The sequence below is a fragment of the Coccinella septempunctata genome, chromosome 3 (assembly GCF_907165205.1).
Source record: "Coccinella septempunctata chromosome 3, icCocSept1.1, whole genome shotgun sequence".
In the NCBI taxonomy this organism is placed as follows: domain Eukaryota; kingdom Metazoa; phylum Arthropoda; class Insecta; order Coleoptera; family Coccinellidae; genus Coccinella; species Coccinella septempunctata.
The window spans coordinates 31,695,692-31,706,714 of record NC_058191.1 but is presented as its reverse complement, the minus strand read 5'-3'; the positions used below and the strand labels follow the sequence as shown (position 1 = coordinate 31,706,714).

General features: G+C 39.5%; 1 protein-coding gene across 3 annotated transcripts in view; it reads right to left on the bottom strand.

Annotated features, from left to right (window-relative positions):
- LOC123309195 (dachshund homolog 2) overlaps window positions 1-11,023 on the bottom strand; it is a 262,136-nt gene that overhangs the window by 181,533 nt on the left and 69,580 nt on the right. For all 3 annotated transcript variants that reach the window (XM_044892170.1, XM_044892172.1, XM_044892171.1), the window contains exon 3: window positions 7,358-7,562. In XM_044892170.1, coding sequence (XP_044748105.1) covers window positions 7,358-7,562 — 205 coding nt within the window. The remainder of the gene's footprint in view (window positions 1-7,357; window positions 7,563-11,023) is intronic.

Genomic DNA, 11,023 nt, shown 5'->3' with positions numbered 1-11,023 from the left:
GTAGATTTTTTGTCATTTAATCCATTCGTTTTCGAAATATGTATTCACATTTAAATTTTAACAGCATTGGTTTTCCTTCAAGCTTGCTGTGTAAATCAATCGAGTGTACACTCATTTATACTGCAATTTCGATGATGAATGGGCAGTACGGTTCCCAAACTGGTTAAAATAAATAAATTTATTTCTTTCTGCCAATGAATTAACTATTTTTACCTTACTTGTTGGTAAAGTAAACAAACAGAAATATTTTGATGTGCGGTGTATGGATGTTAACGATGATGGTTGAAACCATACAATAAATTAGTGAAAATTTGATTGATTTTTACGGAATGTTTAACGAAATGACCTATTCCCAAAAAAATTTGAATTTAATTATCTCAGATCTCACAAACGAATGAATTGAATGAAAAAAGTTTTTTATGCTGAATTCATCAAAGAAAGGCTTTTTAAATTAGGTATCACTCACCACCGATTTCGAAATATAGGGGTTGGCATTCTAACACTATGAACGAAAAGGTTTTGAATTTGTCTTGGAAGTTGTCCCCCTAAAATCAAAAATCTAAGTCCCAAGCGTTTTTATATAATTCGGTTCAGCAGATCTAGAGAGCTGCTGTTGCGGTTTCAATGGCCCACTCTGTATAGAGTTTTCCAGTTGAATATAGAAGCTTCAAGGTTGTTTTGCGCAAGAGGGAATGTCACCTACAAGTTGCCTGAGAGGATAAGGTTGTCTCTCTTTCAAAAATAACAAGAGAGCCTTAATTTAAAGATAAACGTGTAGAGTCATTCGGGGTAACTGAGCGCAGAGTGTGCGCAGTGCTTATATTTCGAATATGCAATATATGAAAAAGGGGTTCATTTGGGTGAAGCAAGGGCGCAGAATCGCCAAATTAGTTTTTCATAGGAGTGCGCCGTGCGACGTTTCATTAACTTTTTATTTGCCATCAATCAAATTCAATATATGGGCATTCGTTCAGTGAGGAATAAATTATGACATGTTGATTTTGTTGGTTAAGACTCGATCAATATTGTCCTATTTGTTCAGAAAAATATGAAGAGCCACCAACAGTGGAATGTATCAAGTGTTGTGTTCACCAGGAATGGTGGCACGAACAATAATGCAGCGCATGTAAAGAGGCTCTTCTGTATTGACGATAAACAGTATTTCTCTAATATTGTAACATTTTGATGACATTATTTTGTAATTTGTTATGATTGTGTGGTTCACTAAGCACTGCGTTTACTTGCCCCGTGAGGGTGCACAAACTTACCCGCAATACGGGGCATGTGAACGCACTCCGACTTTCACCATTAAATTTTTTTTTGCAGAAAGAAAACTTTACTGTTTGTTTGCTTTTTGATGTTTTTTTATAGATAAGAAAATTCTCAATCTTATGAATATGTTTTAATTTTCCTAGCTTCAACATTTGAAACAGGGTATTGCTTGAAATGCAAAAGTGCGCACAGTTGCCCCGAATGACTCTAAATATCGTTTCCATATAATCCTACTATTACGAATTATCAGGAAGCCTTTTTTGAATGCGTTCAGAGAATTTATTTTCGAAAGGCTCAAATCCTTTGATATTAACAACTAATCATCTGGGAATTCTTTCTCACTTTCCACTAACCAGGCGTTCTTCTCGGTGGTAGACGGAAATCCAAAGGGTTTTCTCAAGTTAACCATAAAATACCGAACTGTATCGAACTTCTCCCTTCGCGAATGACACTCGTATTCCACCCTGCCTTCCGAACAAGCGCGGAAACCGTGGATTTATCGTGTGACGAGAGCTCACAGCAATAATCGATACAATCAAGTAGAACCATAGCACCTCCGACCGCCGAAGTCTAATGGAAACTCGAGACCTCATAAAGCATACAATATAAATGGGCCAGTAAATTAATATTTGTATTCAATTTATTCATGTGTCGAACATTGAGACAAATGCGAGGCGAGCAAGCTAGACGGTCTACCTGGAGAATTAATCACGATGCTCCTTCTTGACGTGTACACGCATTCGTCCGACCAGATTTGCATTTTAATTACGGCTCAGCGTTGAAATGATAATGACGATTCGAACAACCGTGTAAACAAGTATATATGAAAACGGATCGTTGCGACGACGGTATAAGGAGGAATAGATAAGGAGGGCCATCATCTAGGGCCTGGATGAATCCGCACGTTTGCCGAGCCCAGCTAAGGGCAGAGATGCTCGGTGCAGATAGCGAGCGGTTGCGACTTCCCATGTTGATTCAGCCATCCAGATTCGAATGACCGCATTACACGTCTGATATCCAAGGTGGAAATCTCATTTTCATCCCGATTACTTCGCAATGTTATCTGCATTTATTAACTATGCGAATATGGACAAGGACCGAATTCGTGATAGATAAGGAAATCATACGTTTCATTCAAGAAGACAGAATGACAGAATCTGTAAAGCGACATGCCTCTACGTCTGGTGATAGCCAGATCGACCTAAAAATAATCTCCAGAATATCTAGACTATGAACTGGGAAAGAGAAATCAAAGTATATGGTCACCTTTGACTAAACACATCTATACCAACCCGCTAAGCGATAATACCATGCATAAGACCCGGGTTTGAAGGGCTGCTCACCACAAAGTTGAACAAAACAAAGATTTCAAAAAAGAACTCAACAACTCAGTTTTCAGCAAAAATACCATTATGTTGTATCATCATCATTGCTGCTGTAACCCGTTGCCGGGAATGAATCTACAAAAAGACGAAAAAAGGGAAAAAACAAAAAGAAAAGAAAAAGAAAGGGAAAAAAAGGTGCGAACAGACTTATAATTTTTCAGGGCTAATTGCGACTGTGTGCTCTCCTGTGACTGTAGAGACCCAATTGTGACCTACATGTCCTACCACACTCCGGGCATGGATAGTCACCAACCAGATCTGGCCGCCGCTGTATCCTTCTCGAGTCTCCATTATAACTGTGTACCAAAGACCTCCACTGTGACCTGTCTAACGCTAGTTGTTCCCAGTTATGATTGGCATTAACTGATTTTAGGAATTGATGTAGTATATCCTTAAACCGCTTATACTGGCCTCCTGGTTTTCGAGTTTTCTCTGTGAATTCGCCATACAGAGCTATTTTGGGAAGTCTTGTGTCTTGCATCCTCAGAATGTGGCCGCTCCATCTGAGTCGGACTCTCGTTACTTGAGTCTCAATTGTTGTACGTACAACTCGCGCGCTGCAAGACTTCTGCATTCGAAACTTTGTGGAACCATCTGATGTGCATTATCTGTCTTAGATGACGTTGTTGCGTTTGTTCAAGCTGTCGCCTGTAGGGCGTCCAGCTTTCGCTTCCGTAAAGGAGCGTTGGGAGGACCACTGCTTTGTAAACAGCTGTCTTGGTCTTCAGATTGAGGTCGTGATTTTGAAACACTTTATCCTTCAGCTTCCAGAATGCCCGTGATGCCGAATTGATACGGTTGTGTATTTCCGTGTCAAGGTTAGAATATGATAAGCTAATTGCTCGAAATCATGTCTCTTTATTGGTCTCAGAACAGTATTTATACCATTATATTGTATAGATACTGTTCTGAGACCAATAAAGAGGCATGATTTCGAGCAATTAGCTAGATTATAACTACAATGTTTTCGGTGTCTTCCGAAACATCTCAAATGGTGATTTGTCCCTCGTTATTTTCACCAGTAGGTATTTGACCTTTTCTTGATGTTTCTGGCTTCCGCAGTGTAGGTGAGAATGGGTCTAATTGTTGACTTATACAGGGTGACAGTTCAATTATGTCACGACAAGGATGATTTCAGGGAAAATACCGGAACAGGTCAATTTCTATTCGTAGGGGGACATATTTTGAGCAGAATTGTAAACCGAAATCTCTTCCAACCTAGTTGTAGGAGCTATCACCCCTAAATTCTCAATAGGAAATAAGGGGTGAGCTATATCTCAATTGAAAGATCAATTGTTCCTCTACATGAATGCTATGGTTACTTGCCAGGCCAATTATGTCTCGACAAGAATGTTTTCAGAGAAAATGTTGGAACAGGTCAATTTTTATTCGGAGGGGCACATGTTTCTAGCAGAAATGTAAGCCAAAATCTCCTCAATCTTAGGTGTAGGGGTTGTCACCCCTAAATTATTAATAGGGAATAAAGAGTGAGCTAAACCTCAATTTGAAGACAATAGTATTATGTAGAGGGACATATTGTCTTCCAATTGAGATTTACATCACCCTCTATTCCCTATGAAGAATTTAGGGGTGATAGTCCCTACACCTAGGTTTAAGAAGATTTCGGCTCACAATTTTGCTCAAAATACGTCCCCATCCCTTTAAAAATTGACCTGTTCCTGCTTTTTCTTTGAAAACATCCTTGTCGAGACATAATTATTGGCCTGGCAAGTTTTCAAATTGTCACCTCCTGATACTACTTCAAGAAATCAATGAAAATTTGCAAACCATAGTTTTCAAGTAGAGGGATAAGTGATCTATTGAGGTAAAGTCCACCACTGATGGTATGGAAGTATCTGTGAAGACTCAATCAACTAGGCAGTCCTTGGTACATAATGTATCAGGACACTTGAAGACAAAGGTGACATGAAATCCAACAGATAAGCTATGAAAGAAACGGAAATTCACCATTAGTACCTGAACTTTTTTGGCATGTAAGGTTATACTCCTACAAAGAGGAATTTCAAGTATAAGCAGACAAATAGGCAATTCTCGGGCATTTTGGTAGGGTCTCCTTGGTTTGAAACTCCCTGTCTCTATAAAGAATATTTCTCGAACTCTATAAGAACATGGTAAACCTCATCAGGACCTTCTGTCTCAGGTATTATTGTCTCAGAAAGCACCTAGTAGGATATATTGAGCAAAACATGATTAAGTTCTCAGCATATAAGAATAAAACGACCAAGCAATAAAAGCCTGAGCAATGAAACTGTAGAAAGTGATGCCATTCTAGCTGAAGAAGTTCATCAGAACTGAAGAGAAAACTTCAATCTGGAAGCGCCTAAGGAAGCTTAAAAAACGGAGCACAATAGATCATAAGGTGCATTATGAACAAAGTTGACAATCTCAAAGAATCTGCTCTCACTTTCTTGTCCAGATAAAAAACACATTTAGCCTTAGTAGACTGGGTGGTACAAAACTACTAAAGTCTTCAAATATCTTTATCTTTATCATACAGCGTTGCAATGGTTTTTCAATCCCAACAACACTTGAAGAACCATCCAAGCAAATGTCTAGTAAAGATTAGGAAAGATTGCTTCCTTGTTTTACTCTTACACTAAAATATAGTGGCATTAAAATGGTTAGAAAAAAAGTTTCGAGTGTTTCCCAATCATTTCAAGGAAACATAGCATCTTTTCTCAAGGCAAAAGGAGAAAAAAAGAAAAACCGATGAATCAAGAACCTCCATCTGGAAAAGATATCAGAACATTTTCCAACTGAGAATGAGTGTGTAGGTGCTGAAAAATTAAACTAGGTTATAGAAATCAATGAGCTCAACCCTTCTCCTACCCCTTCTCCATGTTTACTCCAAACTCCAATCAAATTCTCCAGTTCGAGATGTTTCCAGGCCGCTTAGTATGCAAAACATTGAGCAGATCGGATCGACTGGCAGAGCGAAATCGGAAGTTGCAAGGCATCCTGGAAACTTCGCAAATCCGCGGTTTTCTTTGATATTCAAGTTCCCGACAAGATAAATTGCCAGTCCACTACGTGAATGATGTATAACATGTTCAAGAAGTAATCCCATAACACCCTCCTCCAGTCGTGTCTTGCTCCGGCGTCTGAAGGATTTAAGTTCAAAGATCGCGTCTAAAATCTCGTACCAAGTCGAAAGTAGTTCGTGTTTATAAAATATTTAATGGGACAAACAACGGGATTATATCTGTAAGTCTGAAGATATTTCACGCAACGAATTATAATGCCAGGAAGACGCTTCGAATGCCATCAAGTTCTACGGTGCGGTTTCGTACGAAGACGCTGCAGTATATGCTGTAGTTGTTCATTAATCTTTGGTACGCGGCGAATTTCCGATCCAAATCCTTTTCCAAGAGGCCCCACGACTTGATTAGATATGAAAACTAATTACGAATGATTAATTTGGATTTACGGAGTTTTAGACATTCCTTTTCCTTATGCCAAGAGTTGATCTTGTATTTCGAAGACTCAAAGCATGCTATAGATATTAATATTTACACTAGGAGTAACTCACTGATTTTTATGAGTTTTATTTCAAAAAAGAAGTAACACGTTCGAAGATTTGTTCGGTTCCCGAATGGATTCTAGTGAACTGATAAAGAACCAAGAGTAATTTTTCAGACAGATTCAAATCTGCAAAATCCTGAAGGGAAAAGGTGAAACGAATATTAACAGTGCGATAAATATTCATGAGCACTTCTCGTATATTCAAATCCAGCCCATCCACCCTTCGAATCCAATCTCAAACACGACAAAATGCTCAACGGGGTCGAAGCATCCCCTGCTCCTTGAAACAGGTTAACAGTGGAACAAATACGTTTTTTATATTATTCGCATTCTGAATTTCACCCCAATACACTATTAAGCTACCGGGAAATCTTGTTAGGAGTCGCGAGTTAAATAAGAGAAAAATACGGGAGGGAGAACGAATTTTCCGGGGTTAAGCCGCGTGCCAGGGGGTGGTGAACCGTAGTCGTACGTCTTCTTGCCGCCTTAAGCAGATTAGCCGACTTCTTTTGGCCTCTAACTTACGGTTAAACGATACCAAGTTCATTCGTGGATTACATCCGACGAAACAGCATAATTTGGTGGGCCGAATCGTCTTGGAATGTCGAAGACTTAGGTGGGCTCGAATTAACGAAGCACGTTGTTTTAATTATTTTAATTCGGTGAATCGGGTAAAGCTTGTTTCCGGCTACTGAATTGACGTAAATGACAGTTGTAAGATATCCTCATATCGTTGAACCATACGCAAGAACTTGGATTTACTGAACTCTACTCTACTACTCTACTAAAATGGCAGATAGAAGAGAGAATCCTTATCTCTCAAACAAAAACGCCCAAGACAGCACTACCTGAATATTCTTCGAGGATAACTTAACCATTTTTACAAACGTTGCCTCTGAACAATAGCTATATTCCTATCTTATAACTTTTCCCGTTAAACAACCTTGAAAACATAAGATTCTGAATGAATGAAAACATGGCAGCATAGAATCAGAGGCTACATCTGTATTCAAACACATATGATGCGTATGTGGAATCTCACTCTTGTTTTCTAAAGGTGTTCATATATGAGAAATGAAAAATATGAGCATTCTTCAATGAACTGAACTGTATGTCAAAGCATTTTCATATTGAAATAGCATTTCAACTGGTCTTACCTGGCAATAGCTTCCATGGACGGCATACCTTGGTTCTTGATCACCGATCCATCATGCCTCGATAGGTTATGTGGCATGGCGGGAGAGAGGAGGGCAGAATGTGCTGCTGCTGGATGTGGCATTTGCATGAATTGCATGTGACCCAGATGTGGAGGATGGTTGTATCCATTAGCTAGGAGAGGAGATTTTTCCATCCTTGCCATATCTGAAAATGAAGAGAAAATTTTTTTAACGAGGTATTACAAAAACTAATGAATCTAATTGTATTTGGCATAGTTCACTTTTTGGAGTTGAAATAATATTAGATGAAAGGTGGTCCTCCAAGAAAACCTTCCAACCTCAGGTTCTTCTGTGTGCGACTAATACATATACTGAGCTAGCAGCTCAGAGGATCTACAGATAATGTGGGACACCTATAAACATATATACGAAGCTTTAGGCCTTAGACTCAATATCGACAAAACCAAAATCTTGGTAAGTCCGCCAAAAAGTCTTCAAACAGACATCAGCCTGGAGAATGAAACTCTAGAAGAGGTCGAGCAGTTCAAATTCTTGGGAAGCTTCATAAATATTAGGGCTAACCTAGATACGGAAATACACAACCGTATCAATTCGGGATCACGGACATTCTGGAAGCTAAAGGACAGAGTGTTTCAAAATCACGACCTCAATCTGAAGACCAACACAGCTGTTTACAAAGCAGTGGCCCTCCCAACGCTTCTTCACGGAAGCGGAAGCTGGACGCCCTACAAGCGACATATTAAACTGCTTCAACAAACGCAACAACGTCATCTAAGACAGATAATGCACATCAGATGGTTCCACAAAGTTTCGAATGCAGAAGTCTTGCAACGCGCGAGTTGTACAACATTTGAGACTCAAGTAACGAGCGTCCGATTCAAATGGAGCGGCCACATCCTGAGGATGCAAGACACAAGACTCCCCAAAATAACTCTGTATGGCGAATTCACAGAGGGAGCCCGCAAACCAGGAGGCCAGTATAAGCGGTTTAAGGATATACTACATCAATCCCTAAAATCAGTTAATGCCAATAATAACTGGGAACAACTAGCATAAGACAGATCACAGTGCAGGTATCTGGTACACAGTTATAATGGAGACTCGAGAAGGATACAGCGGCGGCCAGATCTGCTTGGTGACTATACATGCCCCGAGTGTGGAAAGATCTGTAGGTAAGGGTTGGGTCTCTTCAGTCACAGGAGGGCACACAGTCGCAATTAGCCCTAAGAAATTATAGGTCTGTTCGCACAGCTTTTTTGTTTTTTGCCTTTTTGTATATTTATTCCCGGTAACAGGATACGGCAATGAATGACTGAATGAATGAATACATATGCCTCTGGTTTCTATAGAAATCTGCCTTTTCGGTAGAGTAAATCATGTATCTGGTAGACTTTTATTTTATTTTTACGGGTATATCAGTGCCTTTTTTTGGCTTAACGTCGATATGGATTTTATTCTTCTCCTGGAAGTTGCTTGTGTCAGTTTTATAATAACGAGCTGGCTCATAATGTTTCACTCTGTTTGCCTTTGTTGTGTATTTGCTACCAAACATTCAGCTGCTATTGGCCTCTCCCATTATTTTTTGAAACAATATGGTTTCAGTGATTATGATTATCGATTATGGTATATGTGAGAGATGATCTGAGATTCAGTTGCTCCTTCAAATCAGTTTCCCTTCAAATCGCAATCTTTTCAAAACCATAAGTTATCGTCAACAGATGATCTCATATTCCTCATTCGTCAGAAGCTCGTGCAGCATAAATCCAGGCTCGCAGATAGCAGTGGTTCCACAGTCGTGTTTTACCAGAAGCAAATCAAAGTTTTCTCGTTGCCCAACAAATTTCGCTGACAGGTGAAATGGATCGTGTTCGATCGCAGGTAGAAATCGCAGCCACAGGAGAAGAGTCTCGATTCGCAGCAGGTAACCACGGCGGTCTCTCAGACGAGCCAAGACCTACGACCTATTCTGGTCCGCTCCCATGCCACCCTCATTAACAGAAATAATTATCCAACTGTAATTACCGGCGAATTATTGGTACCAGAGAATTGTTTATGAGAAATCTTCATTCGCAAATACATCTTTACGCATTCGATTATCGCAATGGGGTGTCCACAGGGGCCGCTTTACGACCCTTATATTGCGATTGTGTACCCAGATAAAATGGAAGAAACAAACACAACCATTGCAGAGGTTTTATAGCGACTATGAAAGTTGGAGGAAAAGTGAAATAGTGAATAGTGAATTATGGTAGCCTTCAAAGCGCACAAAGCACGTTTGTGGCACGACACGTAACATACATAGATACCAATGCTTGAAATGATTTTCAAAGATCCTTAAATTTGAACACACCTAATCAAGTATGTAATGACAATGATTGACATGGAAAAGCAATTGTCGTTTAAAAGCTTCTCTGACATGATAATCCTAAACTGGTTTCGAATCAAGACGAACTGTCAACCCAAATTCTAAGGCTAGCTCAAGATGCTGGCTGCATCAAAATTGAAACCAGAAAAATGAGAGAATGTGAAATGTTACTGATTTGGAAGAAACAGACTCCAACTGTGAAATAATCAGTGATGCGTTGGAAGAATCTTTCACATTTTGGTCCCTCTATTCAAGACTAGATTTAACTTCCCTTGTTCTGGTTATGTAGTGATGTAGGTGTAGATTTAAAGGGGGTTTAATTACTGTTCCATTCTTCACGTAGTCTAATGGTTGGCTGTCAGTTCTAGAGTTCTAATAAACTCCAATATCTGGGATGGTTTCAAGGAGATTATTTCTTCACTTCTACAAGTTTCTCGTCCAAAGCAACTTTTGATTTGGCTAGCAATGACGGGGTATTCTGTCACCAGGTGATGGAGTCCCATCCTTCTCCCTATAGAATCTGCACTCGTCAGTTTTTGCTAGACCCACTTTAGGAGCTTAATGACGCGGAAATGTTCTTTGAGGAGTCCAGTGAGGAGGTGTAGGATATTCTTGCGACGATCCAAATACTTCTTAGATCGCACCGTATTGAAGTTTCGAAGAATCTTTTTGATTTTGAAATGATTCATCCCAGGAAGATTCCGCAAGGGTGTTTCTCTTTTGGTTTCATTGTTCTCCTGAAAGTTTTTTCTGGCAGAAGAAATGCTCCTTTCCTGGTTTATTGGCCTCTTCTCTTCATATCTTCATGAAGTCGTTGAGAGAGGAATATGTGAGCTGCCAACAGCCTCAGTTGATGCGTACTACGTATTGACTGCTAGAGATGTTCATATGGCCAGTGAAAATGCAGATTTCAGTAATGCAAGTAGTACTCAAATACCATAGTTTACACTTTACACGTCTTCAAGTGGTTTTCCTCGAAGGATCAGTTTCACTGAATTATTATAATACTGATTGGATTGTAGAGCTTTAAGAGAAGCACAAATTACTATTTTATTTAACAACAACGAGATAAAAAAGAGAACTTTTTTCAAACAACCTCTCTTGCTCTCTTCCCAAACTCATTGAATCCTGATACATTTGAAAATTGATTGAACAATGATGTATAATGATGTGTTATAAATAATGAACCATTACAACCCTCGTTCGATGATGCATACAACCCAGGTGAAACGAACTGTACATTTCTTAATTAGCCCGAGTGTAAATGTTGCTCGAATATG